The sequence below is a fragment of the Bufo bufo genome, chromosome 4 (genome assembly GCF_905171765.1).
Source record: "Bufo bufo chromosome 4, aBufBuf1.1, whole genome shotgun sequence".
Taxonomy (NCBI): Eukaryota; Metazoa; Chordata; class Amphibia; order Anura; family Bufonidae; genus Bufo; species Bufo bufo.
Window position 1 is genome coordinate 449,608,375 of NC_053392.1, and position 26,922 is coordinate 449,635,296.

General features: G+C 45.9%; 1 protein-coding gene across 1 annotated transcript in view; it reads right to left on the reverse strand.

The window, feature by feature from the left end:
• LOC120999265 (pecanex-like protein 2) overlaps nucleotides 1-26,922 on the reverse strand; it is a 535,756-nt gene that overhangs the window by 467,542 nt on the left and 41,292 nt on the right. Inside the window, exon 3 of the mRNA XM_040430137.1 lies at nucleotides 23,752-23,893. Coding sequence (XP_040286071.1) covers nucleotides 23,752-23,893 — 142 coding nt within the window. The remainder of the gene's footprint in view (nucleotides 1-23,751; nucleotides 23,894-26,922) is intronic.

Here is a 26,922-nt window from a genome sequence, read left to right on the forward strand (position 1 = left end):
ATATTAGTATATATATATGTGCCCCCTTATATGTGTCCCCTTATAGTTAGTATATATTTCCTGTATGACCGTGTCCCTGTATGGCAAGTGGGGACATATGCATGTCCCCTGTATGTGATGCCCCAGATATATGCGAGGGTGTGTGTATATATAGATATGTGTGTATGTATTTGCTCACGTGTCTATGTATATACACTTATGTCAGCATGACAGTATGTATGTGGGCTTATTGCTGCCCATTCATACCCCCGGTTTTGTATGTGTATGTGTTTATAGATGTGCCCCAAGCATCTGTGGATATATATATGTATATATGCAATTCCAACTCTTATCTACAGAGTTGTTTAGAGAAAAACTTGTGCTGATAGCCTGTAGGATAACAGCTGATTAGCATCTAGTCCCATTTTGTTCAGGCCCCTTACAATCAGACTCTCTGGCATCGTTCGTGAGAGGGCCTTCTAACCAGAGACATCATAACCTGTTTTCCACACCTCTGCCCCATGGCCATGCCCATTACTCCCAGCATTTTTGGGACTAGGGGGGGGGGACTAAGGCACACTATGATGTCACATGCCTGAGGAAGGAGGAGGGGGTTGCTTTTGGGCTATAAAACCCCAAACCGGACAGAGGTGCCCTCTCTTGCAACATGGGAGAGAGCAGCTCCATGATGACCGCCTGGAAAAGGCCTACTATTGCTGGAAGGATTAAGTATATCCCCTGACCCCCGACCGCTATATCTCTCCCCTGGTTAACCCACACCCCTGGTCCTGTAACCCCTATATTTGTGTTGTATTTGTGGTTCAGTTACACCCCCCTGATGACCCCCACTGTATCTCACCCCTATTACTGTATTAGTGTCTGTGGACTACATACACTCCTGTAGTGCCACCGTGTAACCCTTTCCCTACCCTGATTAACCCCTGGTGGTAACCCCTGCTCAAACCCTGCCACCCCCCCCCCCCCCTCACTGTACACTTGCAGGGTATTTACCCTTGCATTGCTGTACAGTTCTGATATTATCCCCATTGTTAACCCTTTGTGTTTGTGGTCGGTTTACACCCCTGTAAGGCCACCATTAACCCTCGTCGTACCCCGTAGGGACAGTGAATAGTCAGGTGGGGTGGGCTGTTATTAATATACTTGTATGTGTGAACTGTATAGTTAGTTGATGGGTGGAATTGGGAATGTGTAGTGTGGTTTAGGATTGTATATTTAGTGCTGTATTGTTAGTATTGCGGGCGAAGTGTATTGTTAGTAATAAATACTGTGTTACTTGTAACTATCTGTGTAACGTGTAGTTATTGCCGATAGTTAGTTAGTTAGGCGCATGCAGCTAGCGTAGCGATCAGTGTAAAGCATAGCGAAGGTATTGTTATTATGATATAAAGGCATAAATGGGCGGAGTCATCAATAGACGGCTCCTCCCATTTATGAATATTAATTATTGATATTTGCATAAATATTGGTGATTAATATTCCCCCTTTACACGCCGATAAAACCAGCATCCTCTGGGGAACCGGGCAGTGTATACGCGAGGCCAGCGAGTTCAACCCTCTATAAATCCTTGTGTGATGATGTCAGAATATTGTGTCGCCAATGGCCTTATTTAACGTATACGTACAGTACAGACCAAAAGTTTGGACACACCTTCTCATTCAAAGAGTTTTCTTTATTTTCATGACTATGAAAGCATCAAAACTATGAATTAACACATGTGGAATTATATACATAACAAACAAGTGTGAAACAACTGAAAATATGTCATATTCTAGGTTCTTCAAAGTAGCCACCTTTTGCTTTGATTACTGCTTTGCACACTCTTGGCATTCTCTTGATAAGCTTCAAGAGGTAGTCCCCTGAAATGGTCTTCCAACAGTCTTGAAGGAGTTCCCAGAGATGCTTAGCACTTGTTGGCCCTTTTGCCTTTACTCTGCGGTCCAGCTCACCCCAAACCATCTCGATTGGGTTCAGGTCCGATGACTGTGGAGGCCAGGTCATCTGGCGCAGCACCCCATCACTCTTCTTCATGGTCAAATAGCCCTTACTTTCAAAGTTTTCCCAATTTTTCGGCTAACTGACTGACCTTCATTTCCTAAAGTAATGATGGCCACTCGTTTTTCTTTACTTAGCTGCTTTTTTCTTGCCATAATACCAATTCTAACAGTCTATTCAGTAGGACTATCAGCTGTGTATCCACCTGACTTCTCCTCAACGCAACTGATGGTCCCAACCCCATTTATAAGGCAAGAAATCCCACTTATTAAACCTGACAGGGCACACCTGTGAAGTGAAAACCATTTCAGGGGACTACCTCTTGAAGCTCATCAAGAGAATGCCAAGAGTGTGCAAAGCAGTAATCAAAGCAAAAGGTGGCTACTTTTAAGAACCTAGAATATGACATATTTTCAGTTGTTTCACACTTGTTTGTTATGTATATAATTCCCCATGTGTTAATTCATAGTTTTGATGCCTTCAGTGTGAATCTACAATTTTCATAGTCATGAAAATAAAGAAAACTCTTTGAATGAGAAGCTGTGTCCAAACTTTTGGTCTGTACTGTATATGTAATGCGTGTGGGGAAGAGACTCCATCGCTGATAGGGTAAGGTAAAAACACACACCCTTACCTCCCCTCTCGTGATGTATGCCCCTCAACTTCCCTCCTTAAATGCATATTGTGCTGTCCATACCTTTTAATATGTCTTCGTATCTGGCGCATGCGCGAGAACTTAGTCTCGCAGAGTTCAACTAACTGCGTCTGTCTGCTTTCCCTACTTGGGATATTTGATGATGGACTTTATTAGTTACTGGCAACATAAGCGTAACAAACTATTTATACTATCTTTATTTGTATTTATTACTAGCGATACTTTCGCACACATGATTTTGTGGTTGAAAGTAAATGGTTTTGTGATTAATTAATTACCAATCTAAGGTAGTATATAGTAAATACAGGTAAATATATCAGACTTGTCATAATTTCTAGATGTAGTAATATTGCAATATTATTATTTTGAGGGGTAAAAGGTGGGGGTCAACCTTTTATTTTGTGTTTTTTTTTATAGAAGGTCTTTTATATAAGGATTATTGTGTTCTTATTTAGGTTGGTCTTACACAATTTCTTAAAAAAAAATTCACCCCCTTTCCTGAAACCTGGTCCTGAGTGTCCGATGGCCCCTAGTAGAAAGCGGGGTACTGTCACGAGGGTGTCACGACCTATCGCTGACCCTGTTGTGTCTGGGGTCAGAAGGTCGCAGCGGGTGGCTACGTGCTCAGTTTCTCAAGGGATCGCTCCATGACCTAATGGTGAGAATGGATTCCGGTCCAGGTGTTCCTGCTTAGGTTTGCAATCCTTTTTGTCCCTTTATAGGAATCTGTAGCTTTTCATTTCAGCTGTTCTCTGTCAGCCACTCCCAGCTACTATATACATTCTCCCTTTCTGCTTCCCTTGTTTAAAGATATAGACCTTCCTTCAACTAACTCATCTTGCTGCCCACCCTGTAGCTGTTGGAGACCGACAAGGATAAATTGCCATGGAGGAGAGGTTTGAGGATGAGAAGCTGCCACTGGAGGAGGAGTGCTTGACATCTAGTAACTGCTGCAGCAGCCAGTTCAGTCTCTTCAACATTGTTTTTTCAAGGGCCGTGCCAGCCCGAGGCTAATCAGCAAATCAGGAAATTCTCCCTCGGCTCCCAGGTTCAGGCCAACCGAACCGGCTGCACAGGCGGTATGTCTGCCCCTGCCTGACCCCACAGGTTTCTGGGCAGGCAGACTGGAACAGTGGCCTAAATTGGCAAATCTCTTTAATCTTTGTTGCCCAGCCTCTAGTCTGAGAGGGTTTTCAGCATCAACGGGACAAGTTGTCCTCCGCCAGTATCCAAAACATCAGTTTTGTCAAAATGAACCAGGCCTGGATTGGGGAGGATTTGCACACTCCTTAGGCTGAGTCTGATGAATAGGCCTGGCCTCACTGACGGTGCTGCATCTTGCCACTGTTATTGTCTGTGTGCCAACAGTTCTGTCTACTAGTGTTGATCAAGCATGCTCGGCCAAACACCAGTTCAGCTCGACCATCTCGATGCTCGGCACATGGCGGTATTCGGCCGAATACCGCATGTGCTCTAGCCCAAAGCTCGAGTCTCCTCCCCGCACGTTTTTTGGCTGCTGAGCAGCCAATAAATGTGCAGGTGAGTACTGCCCTTCACTGTAATACCGTAGCCATGTTGGTTACTGGCATTACAGTCATTGGCTGGCCGGAACGCAGGACCAGGTTTCTCTATAGCACCCGATGACACAGGTTCGGCTCAGTGTTAGTCAGGGAGAGCTGTGCTGAGGAAGAGAAAGATAGTGTAGGGAGTGATATATATTTTTTTCAGTAGAAAAACTTGTCAGAGACCCAAAAGTCATTTTAAGAACTAGTGTTGTGTGGCAGCAGCAATATATATTTTTAGCGCAACCTGCGCTAAATTGCTAAAAATTTACAGACCCAAAAGTCCTTTTAAAGGACTATTGTGTGTGGCAGCAATATCTATTTTTTGTTAGTGTTATAGCGGCTCAACCAAGAGACCAAAACAGGACAGGTGCTCACCCCTAGGTATCCCTAATACCACAAAATTTAAAGATGGGGGCACTCTATAGCTGGCAATAAATGGACTAGCGCAATCGTCTAAAAACCATATGTTTAATAATATTACATCATAAAAGCACACATTGATTATAACAAAAAAACATAAAATATAAAAACATAGAAAAAACATAAATTTTAATAAAAACATAGAAAATGGCCCTATAAGATAGATATAAAATGCTGTAAACACAATCTATATACCCACTATAATAGTGCTATCCGTATATAACATTTTTTGCCCTATAAGACGCACCTAGGTTTTTGAGGAGGGAAATAAGAAAAAAAAATATTTTGAACCAAAAGGTGTGCTTTTGGTGGGTTTTGAACTAATGGTGGTCTGTGGATGACACTACTATGGTGGATCTGTGAATGACACACTGTTATAGAGGGGATCTCTGGATGGTGCTGTTATGGGGATCTCTGGATGGCACTGCTATGGGGACATCTGTGGATGATACTGCTACGGGGGATCTGTGGATGACACATATATAGCATCTTATTTTATGTGCCATCCACAGATCCCCCCCATAACAGGTACTGCACCAGTCCCCTATGTCATTCCTAATCCAGATGCTGGCCCCCAGCCCCTCCTCCCTCTCAGTTGATACACCCGCCAACTGCACTTTGCGGCATCGCGGCGGCCATGTATCATTGTAAATTGCAGCATTTGCCCAATAAGATGCACTGCTATTTCCCCCCCACTTTTTTGGGGGGGAAAGTGCATCTTATAGGGCGAAAAATACGGTAGTTAACTATAGGTGGTATTATGCCACAACCTATACTGAGGCGTGGTATATAACACAATAGATGGTCCTAATGAATAAGTGGTCCCCTATCCTGGGACATAAAGCGGTATGTATACTTTAAATTTTATATTTTTTAGGACCATAGATGTCCACAGTCTTCATAAATAGGGTGAAGTCCTCCAAAATACCATATAATAGAGGAGGGTCACTGCTTGTAATTATTTGTCCTGCAGACCTTTCTAATCGGTAAATTTCTGATATCCGCACTGTTTGGCCTGTAGGTTGAGACAAAATATATACAGTGGAATGCGAAAGTTTGGGAAACCTTGTTAATCGTCATGATTTTCCTGTATAAATCGTTGGTAGAGTTGAGCGAACACCTGGATGTTCGGGTTCGAGAAGTTCGGCCGAACTTCCCGGAAATGTTCGGGTTCGGGATCCGAACCCGACCCGAACTTCGTCCCGAACCCGAAACCCATTGAAGTCAATAGGGACCCGAACTTTTCGGCACTAAAAAGGCTGTAAAACAGCCCAGGAAAGAGCTAGAGGGCTGCAAAAGGCAGCAACATGTAGGTAAATCCCCTGCAAACAAATGTGGATAGGGAAATGAATTAAAATAAAAATAAAAAAAATAAAAATTAACCAATACCAATTGGACAGAGGTCCCATAGCAGAGAATCTGGCTTCACGTCAGCAGAGAATCAGTCTCTTCATGCCATAGCAGAGAATCTGGCTTCATGTCAGCAGAGAATCAGTCTTCATGTCATAGCAGAGAATCAGGCTTCACGTCACCCACCACTGGAACAGGCCACTGTCACATATTTAGGCCCCGGCACCCAGACAGAGGAGAGAGGTCCCGTAACAGAGAATCTGGCTTCATGTCAGCACAGAATCAGTCTTCATGTCATAGCAGAGAATCAGGCTTCACGTCACCCACCACTGGAAGAGGCCACTGTCACACATTTTGGCCCTGGCACCCAGACAGAGGAGAGAGGTCCCGTAACAGAGAATCTGGCTTCATGTCAGCACAGAATCAGTCTTCATGTCATAGCAGAGAATCATGCTTCACGTCACCCACCACTGGAACATATTTAGGCCCCGGCACCCAGACAGAGAAGAGAGGTCCCGTAACAGAGAATCTGGCTTTATGTCAGCACAGAATCAGTCTTCATGTCATAGCAGAGTATCAGGCTTCACGTCACCCACCACTGGAAGAGGCCACTGTCACACATTTAGGCCCTGGCACCCAGACAGAGGAGAGAGGTCCCGTAACAGAGAATCTGGCTTCATGTCAGCACAGAATCAGTCTTCATGTCATAGCAGAGAATCAGGCTTCACGTCAACCACCACTGGAACAGGCCACTATTACATATTTAGGCCCCGGCACCCAGACAGAGGAGAGGTTCATTCAACTTTGGGTTGCCCCGCAATATAATGGTAAAATGAAAATAAAAATAGGATTGAATGAAGAAGTGCCCTGGAGTTCAATAATATGTGGTTAAGGGGAGGTAGTTAATGTCTAATCTGCACAAGGGATGGACAGGTCCTGTGGGATCCATGCCTGGTTCATTTTTATGAACGTCAGCTTGTCCACATTGGCTGTAGACAGGCGGTTGCGTTTGTCTGTAATGACGCCCCCTGCCGTGCTGAATACACGTTCAGACAAAATGCTGGCCACCGGGCAGGCCAGCACCTCCAAGGCATAAAAGGCTAGCTCTGGCCACGTGGACAATTTGGAGACCCAGAAGTTGAATGGGGCTGAACTATCAGTCAGTACGTGGAGGGGTGTGCACAGGTACTGTTCCACCATGTTAGTGAAATGTTGCCTCCTGCTAACACGTTCCGTATCAGGTGGTGGTGCAGTTAGCTGTGGCGTGGTGACAAAACTTTTCCACATCTCTGCCATGCTAACCCTGCCCTCAGAGGAGCTGGCCGTGACACAGCTGCGTTGGCAACCTCTTGCTCCTCCTCTGCCTTCGCCTTGGGCTTCCACTGTGACATTTGGGAATGCTCTCAGTAGCGCGTCTACCAACGTGCGCTTGTACTCGCGCATCTTCCTATCACGCTCCAGTGTAGGAAGTAAGGTGGGCACATTGTCTTTGTACCAGGGATCCAGCAGGGTGGCAACCCAGTAGTCCGCACACGTTAAAATGTGGGCAACTCTGCTGTCGTTGCGCAGGCACTGCAGCATGTAGTCGCTCATGTGTGCCAGGCTGCCCAGAGGTAAGGACAAGCTGTCCTCTGTGGTTGGCGTATCGTCATCGTCCTGTGTGTCCCCCCAGCCACGCACCAGTGATGGGCTCGAGCTGCTTTGGGTGCCACCCCGCTGTGAACATGCTTCATCCTCATCCTCCTCCACCTCCTCCTCATCCTCGTCCTCCTCATCCTCCAGTAGTGGGCCCTGTCTGGCCACATTTGTACCTGGCCTCTGGTGTTGCAAAAAAACTCCCTCTGAGTCACTTCAAAGAGACTGGCCTGAAAGTGCTAAAAATGACCCCTCTTCCTCCTCTTCCTTCTGGGCCACCTCCTCTTCCATCATCGCTTTAAGTGTTTTCTCAAGGAGACATAGAAGTGGTATTTTAACGCTGATAACGGAGTCATCGCCACTGGCCATGTTGGTGGAGTACTCGAAACAGCGCAACAGGGCACACAGGTCTCGCATGGAGGCCCAGTCATTGGTGGTGAAGTGGTGCTGTTCCGCAGTGCGACTGACCTGTGCGTGCTGCAGCTGAAACTCCACTATGGCCTGCTGCTGCTCGCACAGTCTGTCCAGCATGTGCAAGGTGGAGTTCCACCTGGTGGGCACGTCGCATATGAGGCGGTGACCGAGAAGGCCGAAGTTACGCTGTAGCGCAGACAGGCGAGCAGCGGCAGGGTGTGAACGCTGGAAGCGCGAACAGACGGCCCGCACTTTATGCAGCAGCTCTGACATGTCGGGGTAGTTGCGAATGAATTTCTGCACCACCAAATTCAGCACATGCGCCAGGCAAGGGATGTCCGTCAAACCGGCTAGTCCCAGAGCTGCAACGAGATTTCGCCCATTATCGCACACCCCCAGGCCGGGCTTGAGGCTCACCGGCAGCAACCACTCGTCGGTCTGTTGTTCTATACCCCGCCACAACTCCTGTGCGGTGTGGGGCCTGTCCCCCAAACATATGAGTTTCAGAACGGCCTACTGACGTTTACCCCGGGCTGTGCTGAAGTTGGTGGTGAAGGTGTGGCTGACTGGATGAGCAGGTGGAAGAAGAGGAGTAGGAAGCTGAGTAGGAGGAGGAGGAGACAGGAGGCAAAGAATGTTGCCCTGCGATCCTTGGCGGCGGAAGGACGTGCGTCAAACAGCTCTCCGCCTGGGGCCCAGCCGCCACTACATTTACCCAGTGTGCAGTTAGGGAGATATAGCGTCCCTGGCCGTGCTTACTGGTCCACGTATCTGTGGTTAGGTGGACCTTGCCACAGATGGTGTTGCGCAGTGCACACTTGATTTTATCGGACACTTGGTTGTGCAGGGAAGGCACGGCTCTCTTGGAGAAGTAGTGCCGGCTGGGAACAACATACTGTGGGACAGCAAGCGACATGAGCTGTTTGAAGCTGTCTGTGTCCACCAGCCTAAATGACAGCATTTCATAGGCCAGTAGTTTAGAAATGCTGGCATTCAGGGCCAGGGATCGAGGGTGGCTAGGTGGGAATTTACGCTTTCTCTCAAATGTTTGTGAGATGGAGAGCTGAACACTGCCGTGTGACATGGTTGAGATGCTTGGTGACGCAGGTGGTGGTGTTGGTGGTACATCCCATGTTTGCTGGGCGGCAGGTGCCAACGTTCCTCCAGAGGCAAAGGAAGAGGCCGAGGCAGCAGAAGAGGCCGAGGCGGCAGCAGCAGAAGAGGTAGCAGGGGGAGCCTGAGTGACTTCCTTGTTTTTAAGGTGTTTACTCCACTGCAGTTCATGCTTTGCATGCAGGTGCCTGGTCATGCAGGTTGTGCTAAGGTTCAGAACGTTAATGCCTCGCTTCAGGCTCTGATGGCACAGCGTGCAAACCACTCGGGTCTTGTCGTCAGCACATTGTTTGAAGGCGGCGGTCAGTAGCAGGCGGAGTCTCTTGGCGGCGGGTGTTCTGATTTTGCCCACTGCTCCCTCATTTGCTACGCTGTTGGCTCGGTCTCACCACTGCCTCTTCCTCCGAACTCTGAAAGTCAGTGGCACGACCTTCATTCAATGTGGGGTCTAGGACCTCATCATCCCCTGCATCGTCTTCCACCCAGTCTTGATCCCTGACCTCCTGTTCAGTCTGCACACTGCAGAAAGACGCAGCAGTTGGCACCTGTGTTTCGTCATCATCAGAGACGTGCTGAGGTGGTATTCCCATGTCCTCATCATCAGGAAACATAAGTGGTTGTGCGTTAGTGCATTCTATCTCTTCCACCCCTGGGGAAGGGCTAGGTGGATGCCCTTGGGAAACCCTGGCAGCAGATTCTTCAAACAGCATAAGAGATTGCTGCATAACTTGAGGCTCAGACAGTTTCCCCGATATGCATGGGGGTGAAGTTGAAAGACTGATGGGCTTGGTTTTCATGCGCCATCTGTGCGCTTTCTGCAGCAGACTGGGTGGGGGATAATGTGAACGTGCTGGATGCACTGTCGGGCCACCCAATTGACTAATGCCTGTACCTGCTCAGGCCTTACCATCCTTAGAACGGCATTGGGCCCCACCAAATATCCCTGTAAATTCTGGCGGCTACTGGGACCTGAGGTAGTTGGTACACTAGGACGTGTGGCTGTGGCAGAACGGCCACGTCCTCTCCCAGCACCAGAGGGTCCACTAACACCACCACGACCATGTCCACGTCCGCGTCCCTTACTAGATGTTTTCCTCATTGTTCCCGTTCACCACAATAAGAAAAATATTATTCGGGCCAATGTATTTAATTAAAATTCAGGCCTTTTTTTACAGACACCTAACACTGTCTGGCTATCTATTTAGGTACCGTATTACACTAATACAGGCACATCCGTAATGACAGATTTAGCTGAATATAAATGTGAGGCCTATTTTTTTAGGCGCTGTGTGACAGGTATACCTTTAATCACAGAATTAGACTTGTATCTGCACTGTAGCGTGTGTGTTAAGTTTTTCAGAATGACACTATCAGCACCTTGAATCTAATATACCCTTTTTGGGATAGATTTAAAGTAGGCCTGATATAGCAGAAACTACTAATTTTGAGAATGGCAAATTTGGGAATAGTTTTTCAACCCAGAACAAAAACTGTGCTTTTACGGTCACTACAAATAATTTGACCAGCTAAAACAGTACTGATTTGGAGGAATAGAAATGTCAGGCCTATTTTTTATGCGCTGGGTGACAGGCTCAACTTGCCCCTGATGTAGTATATGGCCAAAAAATAACCACACTATTGATGGTTAAATGCACTTGGGTGACACAGGCTCAGCCTGCACCTGATGTAGTATATGGCCAAAAAATAACCACACTATTGATGGTTAAATGCACTTGATGAAAGCTTGACCCTGATGTAGGATATAGCAAAAAATAACCACACTATTGATGGTTAAATGCACTTGGGTGACACAGGCTCAGCCTGCACCTGATGTAGGATATAGCAAAAAATAACCACACTATTGATGGTTAAATGCACTTGGTGGTAGCTTGTGCTGGCGCACCACAAGCCACAAAATGGCCGCCGATCACCCCAGAAAAAAGTGATATAAAAACGCTCTGGGCAGTCTAAAAAAAGTGAGCAATTCAATATCAGCACTTCAATGATCCACAGCTGGAGATCGATCACTGAATTAAGTCTTTTGGAGGAGTTAATCTGCCTAATCTCACCCTAACGTCGCAGCAGCAACCTCTCCCTAAGCTTGCATCAGCAGAGTGACGTGCAGCGCTACGTGACCCAAGCTTATATAGCTGCTGGGTCACATGCTGCACTGGCCAATCACAGCCATGCCAATAGTAGGCAAGGCTGTGATGGCCTCTTGGGGCAAGTAGTATGACGCTTGTTGATTGGCTGCTTTGCAGCCTTTCAAAAAGCGCCAAGAAAGCGCCGAACACCGAACCCGAACCCGGACTTTTACGGAAATGTTCGGGTTTGGGTTCGTGTCACGGACACCCCAAAATTCGGTACGAACCCGAACTATACAGTTCGGGTTCGCTCATCCCTAGTCAACGGCAATTAGTGTATCAAGAGGTTGATGATGAGGATGAGACACAGTTGTCAATAACTAAAGTTGTTGTTAGGTCAACAAATCAGGAGGATGAGCAGAGTGAGGAAGTGGAAGAGGAGGTGGTGGATGATGAAATCACTGACCCAACCTAGGAGTGAGAATAGCAGTACAGAGGGGGAGGGATCCGCAGCACCGCAACAGGCTGGAAGAGACAGTGGGGTGGCAAAAGGGAGAAGGCGGGCCACAACAGGCCCGCAACTGTTCCCCGGAGCACACCCTTGCGGAAATCTCTCTTGCCAAGGGTTAAGTGTTCCGCAGTCTGGCGCTTTTTTGAGGAAAGTGCGGACGACAAAAGAATTGTAATTTTCAACCTGTGCCATACAAAAATTAGCAGGGGCGTAAGCACTAGCAACCTCACTACCACCAGCATGATCTGCCACATGGCATCAAAGCACCCTAATAGGTGGGCCGAACGCCTGGGTCCACAATCTGTGTCTGCGGCTCACACCACTACCTCCTCTTCCCCTGTGTTACGTGCTGGCCAATCCCCTGTCGAAGGTGCAGATGCCTCCCGCCCTGCACCTGGACCTTTGCAAGCACCATCAGTGAACACATCCACTTCCGTATCCCAGCGCAGCGTACAAATGTCCTTACACCAGGCATTTGAAAGCAAGCGCAAATACCCAGCCACCCACAGGCCATACCACTAAATGCGCAACTTTCCAAATTACTTGCCCTGGAAATGTTGCCATTTAGGCTTATGGACCCTGAGGCCTTCCGCAGCCTGATGTCGGTGGCCGTGTCTCGTTGCGCAGTCCCTAGCCACCACTATTTTTCACGGTGTGCCGTGCCCTGACCAACTGAGTTACTGGGAAGGCCCACTTAACCACTGACACATCGACAAGTGCTTGTGGCCAGGGACGCTACATTTCCCTGACGGCACACTGGGTGACCGCTGTGGAGGCCGGGAGCTACCGATGCCAAGGATTGCGGGCCCTAATTCCATCAGGGTTTCCGCCACCACCTACGTTAGTGGCTCCAACTCCCACTTCCCCTCCTCCTCCACCTCAGAATTACCCTCTTGCAGCACCAGTCAGCCATCAGTTGGTAGCTGGAAGCAGTGTAGCACTGCAGTGGCAAAGCGTCAACAGGCTGTGCTTAAGCTGATCAGCTTAGGTGACAAACAGCACACCGCCGTAGGGCTGTGGCAGGGTATAAGAGACCAGACTGAGCTTGAACTTTGTGGCAGCTTTGGAGCTTGGGAAGCTCACACACATCCCATACTTAGCCCACATCTTCAAATTAGTGTTTCAGCGGTTTCTCAAAACCTACCCCAATAAGCCTGAGCTACTGGTGAAGGTGCGCCGCGTGTGTGCCCATTTCCGCAAGTCAGCGACAGCTTCCGCCGGTCTGTCAACGCTGCAGCAGCGCTTACAATTGCCAGCTCACCGACTGTTGTGCGACATGAGCACACGCTGGAACTCCACGTTCTAAATGTTGGCCAGGCTTTGTGAGTAGCAGAGGGCAGTAGTGGAATACCAGCTGCAGCAAGGTCGTCGCCTTTCCAGTCAGCAAGGAGTGGGCATAGATGGCTGACCTCTGTGAGGTTTTAAGAAACTTTGAGGAATCAACCCAGATGGTGAGCGGCGATAACGCTAATATCAGCGTCACCATCCTACTTCTGTGTCTACTTAAAGGCTCGCTGCTCACAATGAAGGCCGATGCTTTGCATGTGGAAGAGGTGGAAATGGGTGAAGACATTACACAGGGCGATAGCCAGACCACCCTCAGTTTGTCTTCTCAGCACAAATTGGATGATGATGAGGAGGAGCAGGAGATGGTCGCCTTCACTACAGATGGTAGTACCCATGGAAGTTTAATTCCATCTGTTCAACGTGGATGGGCAGAAGAGGATGAAGAGGATGAAGAGATTGAGAGTCATTCACCTGAAGACGAAAGTGAAGTCTTGTCTTTTGGGACTCTGGCACAGATGGCTGACTTTATGTTAGGCTGCCTTTACCATGACCCACACGTTTTACGCATTTTTGACAACACCGATTACTGGTTGTTCACCCTTCTTGACCCCCGCTACAAACAGAACTTTACATCTCTCATTCCTGTGGTGGAGAGGATGAGCAAAATGGTGTAATACCAGAAGGTCCTTGGGGAAAAATTGCTCCAAAAATTTCCAGCTGACAAAACTGGCTGCAGAGTTCGTAGTTCCTTGGGCAACCGAGGAGGAGAGACGAGGGGAACACACAGCAGTTCCAACAGAGGCAAGGCAACACTCTCCAAGACCTGGGACAGTTTTATGACACCCCGCCAGCACTCTCACCCTGATGCGCGGCCTAGTGTCACAAGGAGAGAAAAGTTCTGGAAGATGGTGAAGGAGTATGTAGCAGACCATGTCAGCATCCTCAATGATCCCTCTGCACCTTAAAACTACTGGGTGTCCAAGCTGGACACGTGGCACGAACTGGTACTCTACGTTTTGGAGGTGCTGGCCTGCCCTGCCACCAGCATTTTGTCAGAGCAGGTATTTAGTGCTGCTGGGGGCATAATAACTGATAAGTGCATCCGCCTGTCAACTGAAAGTGCTGAAAGGTTGACTCTTATAAAAATTAACAAGGCCTGGATTGCCCCTGACTTCTCTACTCCACCAGAGGAAAGCGGCTGAACATAAAGGCACTTTAAATGTTTTTTTTTTATAATGTACTGAAAATACTGTATTCCCATGCACCCCTTCCACCACAAAAAAGGGTATACTGTTCAATCTTCCTTTTCTCGTCCTCCTCCTCTTCCATCATATCGACATGCTTATTAGTCTGCCCTTGCTACTAATGTTGTAGAGGGTCAGCTCACCTGAAGGCCCTCACATATGTTTTAGAGGGTCAGCTCACCTACAGACCCTTGCATATAATGTTTTAGAAGGTCAGCTCACCAGCAGACCCTCACCTATAAACTTTTAGAGGGTCAGCTCACCTGCAGGCCCTCACATGTAAAGTTGTAGAGGGTCAGCTCACCAACACCACACTTACAATCTTTTAGAGGGTCAGTTCACCTGCAGGCCCTTGCATATAATGATTTAGCGGGTCAGCTCACCTGCAGGCCTTCACATATAATGTTTAGAGGGTCCACTCACCAGCAGGCCCTCTCCTACAATCTTTTAGAGGGTCAGCTCACCTGCAGGCCCTTGCATATAATGTTTTAGAGGGTCGGCTCACCAGCAGGCCCTCTCCTACAATCTTTTAGAGGGTAAGCTTACCTGCAGGCCATCGCATGTAGTGTTTTAGAGGTTCAGCTCACCAGCAGGCCCTCGCATATAATGTTTTAGAGGGTGTAGAGGGAAGAGTGATGTTTGAATATATATATATATATATATATATATATATATGTAAATATGTCTAATATATATATATATATATATATCCTAGTTCTGTTATGAAGTGGGCGTGTGTGATGCCATGGTGTGGCATCTGGGGGGATGCTCTCATTCACACCTTGGGCAGGAACTCCTTTGATTCCTTTGTCTGTACAGATCCTGAGCTAGCCTCGGGGGGCCAACTGGCAGTTCAAGCATTCCGTCACACTCCCACGATGATGTCATCACCCTCCTGTTGAAGAGGGGGGAGGTGGGCTGCTTTTGGGCTTATATTAGCCCAAGCCAGGACAAAGCCACTCTCTCTTGGGATTGCCTAAAACAGACACACATACCACCTATACCACCGATAACCCCTGCTGCATAACCCCTGCATTAACCCCTGCTCCACCAACCATCCCCTAACCCCGGCTGCTGAACTCCTGCAGTCAGTATTTACCCCTGCTGCTGACCTCCTACAGCACTAACCTCGGCCCTGTCTGCCCACACCCATTGACCCTTGAGGCAGCCCCAGTTACCCCTGTAGCTGCCCTGTAATCCTTTACCCATTCACTGCTGCCTTGCCTACCCCAGCAGCAGCTGAGTGTGTGTTAAACCTTTGTTTCTCCCATAGGGATAGCTTAGAGCCAGGTTGGGTGGGCTGCTAATGAGTATGGGAGTGTAAAATATAGATAGTGTGTGTGGGGTGGAATGGGAATTGTGTATTGTGTAGTGTAGTTAGGTTTGTATTGTGTTTAATAATATTGTTTATTGTAGTACTGTTACTTTGCTGTGGTTTGTACATCTATGTATTTATATTTATATTCATTAATCTATAAATATATATAGATATAGCGTATTGTTGGAATTGTATAGTTGTATTGTGTAATAAATACTTTATTGTTTATAATACAGCGTGTAGTGTTTTTAGTAGTCGCTGCCCTAGTATAGTGATAGTAAGTCACATGTAGTGTAGTTCAGTGTAGTGTATATGTAATCAGAGGTAGTTGTAGTTAGTTAGTGAGTATAGCTAGGTATATAAATATAGTATAAATAGGCGGAGTCATCACTAGACGACTCACGCCTATTTATGAATAGTGATTATTGGTATTATCCAAAATATCAATAGTTTATATTTACTTTAACATAGTTTCTTATTTTAGGCATAAATAGGCGGAGTCATCACTAGACGACTCACGCCTATTTATGAATATTAATTATTGAGATTTGCATAAACTTTAATAATTAATATTTCCCTTAACAGAGGGTCAGCTCACCAGCAGGCCCTCCCCTACAATCTTTTAGAGGGTCAGCTCACCTGCAGGCCATCGCATGTAATGTTTTAGAGGGTCAGCTCACCAGCAGGCCCTCACCTACAATCTTTTAGAGGGTCAGCTCACCAGCAGGCCCTCACCTACAATCTTTTAGACAGTCAGCTCACCTGCAGGATCTCGCATGTAATGCTTTAGAGGGTGAGCTCACCAGCAGGCCCTCAACCATAATTTTTACAGGGTGAGCTCACCAGCAGGCCCTCGCCCATAATTTTTTCAATGGTCAGCTCAGCAGCAGGCACTCGCCCATAAATTTTTCGATGCTCAGATAAGCAGCAGGCACTCGCTCCTAATGTTTTAGAGGGTCAGCTCAGCAGCAGGCCCTCGCCCGTAATGTTTTAGAGGGTCACCAGCAGGCCATCAATCATAATTTTTCAAGTGTGCATGATGCCCTCCTTTATGTGTAGTAAAGGGTGTATTGGAGTGCTGGTTCCTTGTAATTTTTGGAAGCCCTTTCACTTTATATACAAGTCAATATACAGGAAAGAATGTTTCCTAAAAATTTTTACTCTAAAATCGATTTTATCTTCGGTTTTGTGTATATTAGTGTCAGTCTGTAAAAGTGGCGTACTACTCGGACAACATCATTCCCAGCAGCGACCTGGGAGTCCAAGATGCATCCAGACATCCTCCCCACGCTGTTCCCGAACCATTTTGGTGGTGTTTCCATCAATTTATGACCTTTTCCTATGAACCAGACAACCTCCTCTCTTCAGAGCAGGGAGTGCCTGGTTTAATGCTCAGGTTCTCCCATTGGCTTCCATTGTGCTAGGGTGCTCGGTAGAGTACCCGAGCATCCCGAGGTGTTTGACCCGAGCACCCGAACACCCAAGCACTTTGGTGCTCGATCAACACTACTGTCTACCATCATGTTCCATAAGGCTGCTGCTGTCTCTATCATGCCACTGCTGCGCACTTGCCTACCAACATGCTCTGTACGGCTGCTGCTGCCTCCACCATGCTGCTTCCTGCCAACATGTACCATATAGCTGCTGCTGCCGCCATCACCTCAGCTGCTGCTCCTTGTTGTTGATCCCCTACTGCCACCACAATTAATGTGATGCATCTGCCACTACTACCACCACCTTCACTGCTACTACTATTACTATTATTACCCATAGACAGAATATCTACTGCCTTGTATGTTTTATGCTCTGCCGCTACTATTGTGGTCACGTGCCTTTAACACCTTACCTTTTCCATATTCACATTTTACTGGTGCTGCTCCCAATTAAAAGGGAGATCTTTTCTAGATTTGTTCAGAATGAGCCAATTTATCGCCTGACAATTAAGAATAGTGTGTGTCGTATTTGCAGGCATTATAACCCTGTCACTGTGCTTGGTCCCCCAACAAGCCACATTTTTTTTTTACTTTTTTATATTCATAACACTGTGTGTGTTTAAGCACCATCTGTCCGCGATAAGGGACACATACCACAGCGTGGTGTATTTTTAAACACGCTGTTTGTTAATTCCATCAAACATACGTTTACCCATAGCTATATATGTCATTGTTACTCAGACATGATTTACTATTGCTGTCAAGAGACTGTAGGAAGGGGGAACAGGGAGTACAAATAGCAAAAATTTAAGAAAATATATATATATACACATAGAGAGAGAGATATTATTCTTTTATTTATTTATTTATATATTTACATACATCCAGCTTCTTATCTCCCTTACCCATTTCCCCAAAAAACTGTTCTTCAAAATAATTCTCATACTCCCGCTGTCTTCTGCTATACCAACAGAGGACCTTTTCCTCTGCGTTCCAACATTTCCCCAAACCTGGTGTCATACCTATCCCTATACCTACCCACCCTGCAGGACAGACATTTTTCAGCATCATATGATTGCTCTCATCTTCTCTTACTGTATCATTTAGTTTTTTATAATGTTATCAATTTTTAATCTATGATTTCCATACCCATCACATTTGTTCCCTCAGCAAACCTCCAATACATTAGGTACCTCAAACACCTTCTCTTCTGGCAACTTTACTGGTAGACAAAAAGAAAAGCAGCATCCATAAAGGGACCAGTATACATAATATAGTCATAAGGCATTGTGCACAAAACAGCCTCCAAAATTTAAATGGCTAATAGCAAGTGCAAAAAGATAAATACAACCTAGAAAATTACAAAAAAAGTATCCAAGCCACAAAGAATAGGGGGTGTTGGCCACCAACAGTGACCTACCACAGCTGACACATTTCTTTTAGAAACTTCATCAAAGGGGTGGTGTAGCAGACTTCGTCACAAAGCGCATTTATTTGCGAATAGTGGGTGCAATGACAGAGAGCTGTGAAAACGCCACCCCCAAGTCATTGTACCCGTCAGATGCCAGATTCATACATAATCACAGTATCTGAGTGTAAAAACAGTGTCTTTCAGATCTAGTGGGCTCAATACCGGAAAAAAAATTATCAGTTTTATCCTAATGCATTCTGAATGGAGAACAATCCGTTCAGTATGCATCAGGATGTCTTCAGTTCAGTCACTGTACTGTTTTTGGAACACTTGCCGGAATGCCGGCATTATTTTACATTGAAATGCATTAATGCCCAAATGTGCCGGCAAAACGGTTCCAAAGTGTGAAAAAGATAAATACCGGATTAGTTTTCCGGATGCCAACCGGAGAGACGGATCCGGTATTGCAATGCATTTGTGAGACAGATCCGGATGCGGTAGCCATTTGCATACAGATTTCCGAATCCGGAACTGCCTGCCGGAATCCAGCAACACAAATGAAGGGCCAGCCGCAGCCATCTTGCTTGAAGATCTGGCACAAAATCTCGCAAATCAATTCGCTAACACGAAGACAGAGGAAATTCGACTTTAAGGCTAATAGAATTTGTCCTGAGATTTTGATCAAAATCCACTTAGTGGGATTAGATTCGCTCATCTCTAGTCATATGTGCAGCTCCAGCCCGCCATTGACCCACGTGACGCTTGGGGGACACATGATCACTGTGGAGAATGGAAGTTTACAAGCGGCAACTGACGTGCATCAATGGTAGTGGAAGACAGAAGAAGCAGAAACCCAGAGGCAGGGAACAGGGAAGTATGCTTCCCTTCGTAGGTTTTACAAGGTGCAGGGGCATCTGACAGAAAGGCTCACAAAGGGTACTTTCACACTTGCGGCAGGATGGATCCGACAGGCTGTTCACCATGTCAGATCCATCCTTCCGCTATTTCGCCGTGCTGCCGGACTGCCGTTCCGCCCCCATTGACTATAATGGGGACGGGGGCGGAGCTCTGGCGCAGCGCGGCAGTGCACGGCAAAAGCCGCCGGACTAAAAAGTCGGACATGCAGGACTTTTTAGTCCGGCGGCTTTCGCCGTGCACTGCCGTGCCCATTATAGTCAATAGGGACGGAGCGGCGGTCCAGCGGCACGGCAAAATAGCGGAAGGACGGATCCGACAGGGTGAGCAGCCTGTCGGATCCGTCCTGCGGCAAGTGTGAAAGTAGACAAAGCTGGACAACCCCTTTAGGAAAAATTTAAAGAAGCGTTCAAACATACGTAACATAAAATACTGTCCCTAATCTCAGAACACAACTCGATGAAAGTACAACAGAAAGCCAGAAAAGAAACCACGGAGAGAAAATGTAAAAGTAAAAGTCTGCAAATCCACTAGTGCTCTCTGTCCTATCAACTTCAATGAGGTAGTGAGCCAAAACAGGGGGACTGGTGGGTAGGGATACCCTCCAAATCCCGCCTCTTTTTTAGTAAACCCTTTTGGGCGCCAGTAGTGTTGGATTTAAAAATGGTGGATTTATGTTGGGCTGCTCAAGTGTGTAATAGGTTTTCGTTCGTGTTATGTTTGTAGAAGTGGGGATGGTATAGTGATATGTATAGGTATATCAATTGTATAGGAAAAAAAAGTATATATATATACATATATACACTCACCTAAAGAATTATTAGGAACACCTGCTCTATTTCTCATTAATGCAATTATCTAGTCAACCAATCCCATGGCAGTTGCTTCAATACATTTAGGGGGGTGGTCCTGGTCAAGACAATCTCCTGAACTCCAAACTGAATGTCAGAATGGGAAAGAAAGGTGATTTAAGCAATTTTGAGCGTGGCATGGTTGTTGGTGCCAGACGGGCCGGTCTGAGTATTTCACAATCTGCTCAGTTACTGGGATTTTCACGCACAACCATTTCTAGGGTTTACAAAGAATGGTGTGAAAAGGGAAAAACATCCAGTATGCGGCAGTCCTGTGGGCGAAAATGCCTTGTGGATGCTAGAGGTCAGAGGAGAATGGGCCGACTGATTCAAGCTGATAGAAGAGCAACGTTGACTGAAATAACCACTCGTTACAACCGAGGTATGCAGCAAAGCATTTGTGAAGCCACAACATGCACAACCTTGAGGCGGATGGGCTACAACAGCAGAAGACCCCACCGGGTACCACTCATCTCCACTACAAATAGGAAAAAGAGGCTACAATTTGCAGGAGCTCACCAAAATTGGACTGTTGAAGACTGGAAAAATGTTGCCTGGTCTGATAAGTCTCGATTTCTGTTGAGACATTCAAATGGTAGAGTCCGAATTTGGCGTAAACAGAATGAGAACATGTATCCATCATGCCTTGTTACCACTGTGCAGGCTGGTGGTGGTGGTGAAATGGTGTGGGGGATGTTTTCTGGGCACACTTTAGGCCCCTTAGTGCCAATTGGGCATCGTTTAAATGCCACGGGCTACCTGAGCATTGTTTCTGACCATGTCCATCCCTTCATGACCACCATGTACCCATCCTCTGATGGCTACTTCCAGCAGGATAATGCACCATGTCACAAAGCTCGAATCATTTCAAATTGGTTTCTTGAACATGACAATAAGTTCACTGTACTAGAATGGAGCTACAGTATATAAGGCCTCCATATCTAGGCTAGCTAGCCAGCCATCTCTATCGCACTGGATGCTGTCCAGTCTCTGCAGGACGTCCATCGTGTCCCTGGCATATGACGGTAAGCCTATCACAAATGGTCTCAGCACTATATCAATACATGTGCTGATATTGGCTGTAAGACCGCCTATGCCCAATACTATGGGCCTGCCCTTAATGGGTGTGCCTGATTTATGTAACTTTGGCAGGCTGTAAAAGGTAGCACATATTGGAAACTTCGGTAACAGGTAGTCCAGTTCAGTCCTGCTAATGAGTCTGTTTTCATAGGCCTCATTAAGGAGAAGGGACAATTGAGCCCTGAAGGATGCCATGGGGATTGTGTCAAGGCGTCTGTATGTGGTATAGTCTTCTAATATCTGGAGACACATGTCTCGGTATTGGTTATGATTAGAGTTGAGCGAACACCTGGATGTTCGGGTTCGAGAAGTTCGGCCGAACTTCACGGAAATGTTCGGGTTCGGGATCCGAACCCGAACCGAACTTCGTCCCGAACCCGAACCCCATTGAAGTCAATGGGGACCCGAACTTTTCGGCACTAAAAAGGCTGTAAAACAGCCCAGGAAAGAGCTAGAGGGCTGCAAAAGGCAGCAACATGTTGGTAAATCCCCTGCAAACAAATGTGGATAGGGAAATGAATTAAAATAAAAATAAAAAAAATAAAAATTACCCAATATCAATTGGACAGAGGTCCCATAGCAGAGAATCTGGCTTCACGTCAGCAGAGAATCAGTCTCTTCATGCCATAGCAAAGAATCTGGCTTCATGTCAGCAGAGAATCAGTCTCTTCATGCCATAGCAGAGAATCTGGCTTCATGTCACCCACCACTGGAAGAGGCCACTGTCACATATTTAGGCCCCGGCACCCAGACAGAGGAGAGCTGTCCTGTAACAGAGAATCTGGCCTTATGTCAGCGCAGAATCTGTCTTCATGTCATAGCAGAGAATCAGGCTTCACGTCACCCACCACTGGAACAGGCCACTGTCACACATTTAGGCCCAGGCACCCAGGCAGAGGAGAGAGGTCCCGTAACAGAGAATCTGGCCTTATGTCAGCAGAGAATCAGGCTTCACGTCACCCACCACTGGAACAGGCCACTGTCACATATTTAGGCCCAGGCAGAGGAGAGAGGTCCCGTAACAGAGAATCTGGCCTTATGTCAGCGCAGAATCTGTCTTCATGTCATAGCAGAGAATCAGGCTTCACGTCACCCACCACTGGAACACGCCACTGTCACATATTTAGGCCCAGGCACTCAGGCAGAGGAGAGAGGTCCCGTAACAGAGCAGGCTGGTGGTGTGCAGGCTGGTGGTGGTGGTGAAATGGTGTGGGGGATGTTTTCTGGGCACACTTTAGGCCCCTTAGTGCCAATTGGGCATCGTTTAAATGCCACGGGCTACCTGAGCATTGTTTCTGACCATGTCCATCCCTTCATGACCACCATGTACCCATCCTCTGATGGCTACTTCCAGCAGGATAATGCACCATGTCACAAAGCTCGAATCATTTCAAATTGGTTTCTTGAACATGACAATGAGTTCACTGTACTGAAATGGCCCCCACAGTCACCAGATCTCAACCCAATAAAGAATCTTTGGGATGTGGTGGAACGGGAGCTTCGTGCCCTGGATGGGCATCCCTCAAATCTCCATCAACTGCAAGATGCTATCCTATCAATATGGGCCAACATTTCTAAAGAATGCTATCAGCACCTTTTTGAATCAATGCCACATAGAATTAAGGCAGTTCTGAAGGCAAAAGGGGGTCCAACACCGTATTAGTATGGTGTTCCTAATAATTCTTTAGGTGAGTGTATATATATATATATATATATATATATATATACACACACACAAGCATTTTTGTTTCTTATACAATTGATATCCCTATACACATCACTATACCATCCCCACTTCTACAAACATAACGCGAACGAAAACCTATTACACACTTGAGCAGTCCAACATAAATCCACCATTTTTAAATCCACCACTACTGGTGCCTAAAAGGGTTTACTAAAAAAGAGGCGGGATTTGGAGGGTATCCCTACCCACCAGTCCCCCTGTTTTGGCTCACTACCTCATCCTATACAGGCAGACATCCTTGTCGACCTGACTAAACCCAGAGCAGCCTCTAGCACCTAGTACCCAACTTTCTTTCCACCCCACTCCTATCCACCCGAGGCGCCTCAAGTCTTTCAGATCTAGTGGAAACCCATTCCAAAAGATCCGTCTGACCCTCATACTTTCTCTCTCTCTCTCTCTTATACCTATCAACTTCAAATCATTGTGCCGCTATAAGAGATAAGAAATGTTTAAAGCCTCATTCACACATCAGTGTTTCGATAGGTGATTTCCATCACTGATTGTGAGCCCAAACCAAAATTGGAGCATTCACAGAAATAAGGTATAAGAGATAGATCTGCCCCTGTTCTGTGTTTTAGAGCTGTACCTGGTCTTGGCTCATAATCACAGATGGATGACCGAACACTGATGTGTGAATGAGGCATAACACTGGTACTATTCAGAAAACTCTGGCTAAATATTTTTATTCTCCTTAAAATTATAATATATTTAAAAAAAGAACTTACTGTTTTCCAAACCGTTTGAAGCCACTGATTGATAAGGCTTCAGTAGTAACTGCATTTAAAATGATTGATGGGTATAAGATATATTTTTCAAAACAGACAAGCCAAATATAAAGCTTTTCAAACCACATTAACTGGGCAGCATCTAAAAACAGAAACAAAAAATGTCAGTGTTTTGTAAAAAATTAAAATAAAACACAGCAGCACATCTTCTTTGATCAAGCTATAAAACAAGTTAAAGAATAATATAAAGTTTTGTGGGAAAAGATTAGTAAAAGTTGTGATTTATTGATTTATATCTGTGTTCATTCTGGGCTTTGAAGTCAAGAAGGTGGTCATATCAGTGACTAACAGCTACAATATCTCTGTATGCACAGTCATAGAGGGAAGCCTGTCAATTACATAGTCACCTTGACTTCAAATACCAGAATGAACAGGAATTTAAATGAATGAGATACAAGTTTTACAGAATCTTTTCCCATAAAACTATACACTACTCACAAAAAGAATGAACCTAAAATCCACTCTAACCTTTACAAGTGAACTTAATGTGACCTTCTCTAAACTTTTGAATGCATATGTCCAACTTTTTATAGTTTCAGTTCATTTTGTACAACTTGCTGTTCTCTAACAAGGAGCTTAACAGCAAAATTCACAACAGGTGTTTGATCCATGAATCGCCCAATACATTTCCTGGTTCAATTAGAATTTGTATTTAAACAGTCCTCCTCATTATGCTGTTCACATTTTGACATCATGAGACCAAGACGACACCTAACAATTGATCAACAGTACCTCGCCATTGCGATGCTTCAAACAGGATGTTCTCAGACGGAAGTGGCCACTGAGCTTAGAGTGTTACAGAGTGTCATCAGCAGGTTGCAACATAGATACAGAAATACTGGAAGAGTCACAAAAAAGCATAGAAGTGGACATCCTTTGGCCACATCCCACACTGATAACCGCTTCATTGTGAACAATGTGCCCTGTGGAACTGGATGATAAATGCCACACAACTCCAGGCACATTTAAAGGAGGTGAGAGGCACCCAAGTGTCACGTCAGAACATTTGAAACATTTACATCAGCATGGTCTGCATGCTAGATGACCTACAAGGGTACCTGACCAGAGGCATCATAATCTTTCATGGGCCAGGGAGCATCTGCACTGGACGAGGGACCAGTGGGCCTCAGTGCTGTTCACTGATGAAAGTCGATTCACGTTGAGCAGAAATGATGGCCACCAACGATGTTGGAGACGTCAAGGAGAGCGCTATGTATCAGCCACTGTTGCCACTAGACGAGCCTTTGGTGGTGGTGGTGTACCAGTATAGGCAGGTGTGTCTACTCAATACAGAACTGCCCTACACTTTGTGAATGGTACAGTGACAAGCCCATACTAAAATGGAGTGGCTTGCACTTTCCCCAGACTTGAATCCCATTGAAAACCGATGGGATCAGCTGAGTCGCCGTGTGGCTGCTCGTAACTCTGTACCCCAGAACCTCAATGATCTGAGGGCTCCCCATCAAGAAGAGTGGGATGCCATGCCCCAGCACACAATAAGTCAACTTTTTGTCATAAGACGTCGTTGTCAAGCTGTAATTGATGCTCAAGGCCACATGACAAGTTTTTGAGACATTGACATTTTTTGTGGGGACGTGCTTCTACTTTAATGCCCTACTTTCATGATATAATATCACTGTAGCGTGAACTTTTCAAATTTTTCATAAATTTCACCCGAAAGCAGGGTGGCACTCACCAATGTACATCCAATAAAAATATTTCTTTATTTTGTGCAAAATAAACTTCAATACAGCAGACCAGGGCGGCACCCATTCCTCCCACACACAGTAGCAGCGACGTCCGTTTAGCGCAGACACGCGCTTCTTCAGGCCACTGAACACGCATTACGCCACCGTACCTTTGTTTAGTTATTAAAACAACACAGCATCATGATACAATCAGTTTAGTCCTATATCTGATTGTATATGTAAGGCCATGTATAATAATTGGGACATTTTGAGAAGGGACACTTTTTTTTTACAGAGTACGTGGAGGACAAACCATTAATATCATTTAGGAGGAGCCACACTATTAGGGACAACATATTAAGGAGTCACTTTGTAGTTGAGACAAGGAATACTTGGCTACGAGATAGTAGGCCTAAGGGAAACTTTAAATGCGAGAATTGTTCCTTTTGCACGTTTAACTCACAAAGGAAAGTGTTAGATTTTGGAGGTGTCCACCATTGGGGTTAACTGCTTTATAACCTGCAGGAGCACATTTGTGGTTTACTTACTTAATCGTCTTCCCTATGTAAAAGTGGCCACAGTGGAAATTAAGTGCCTGTTCAAAAGGGTTAGGGAACATATTAACTCTGTACAATCAGGTAAAGGTTGTCCCAGGTTTATCAAGCACATGAGAGAGGTGCATGGAGGGAGTTGTGACACCCTGAGGTTTGCTGGTATAGAGATGGTTCCCAACCCATCACTAGGTGAGGATAGACACCGTTTGCTATTACAAATGTAAGCTAGGTGGATCCTACGCACAGGAGCGCTGGGTCAATTAGGATTGAATGATAGAAATGACTTAAGTGTTTTTCTATAGAAATTGCATATTACTGTTTACATGTTTTTAATATCATGATACTGTGTTGTTTTAATAGCTAAACCGAGGCACGGTGGCGTCATGCGTGTTCATGGCACCTGTACCACAAGGTGTTTAAAAAGCAGCGCAAGAGTACGCACTGACATCAGTGGCCTGAAGAAGCGCGTGTCTGGCGAAACGGACGTCGCCGTTACTATGTGTGGGAGGAATGCGTGCCGCCCTGGTCTGCTGTATTGAAGTTTATTTTGCACAAATAAAGAAGTATTTTTAATGGATCTACAGTGGTGAGAGCCGCCCTACTTATTTTTCTATTCTATAAATTACATGTTTATTATGCAGTTAGGGTTGTTATGGATGCAGCAATGCCAAATATGTGGAGATTAAATTTGTGCTACTTTTTTTTTTCATTGAAAAGTGTTTTATCAAAGAAAAAACTTTTTTTTTTTAACCATTTAATAGTCCCGCAAGGGGACTATAATAGGCAATCTTTTGATCGCTTGTAAAATACATTGCACTATTGCAATGCATTTTAATGTCAGTGCTTTACAGAGGAGCAGCCCATGGAAA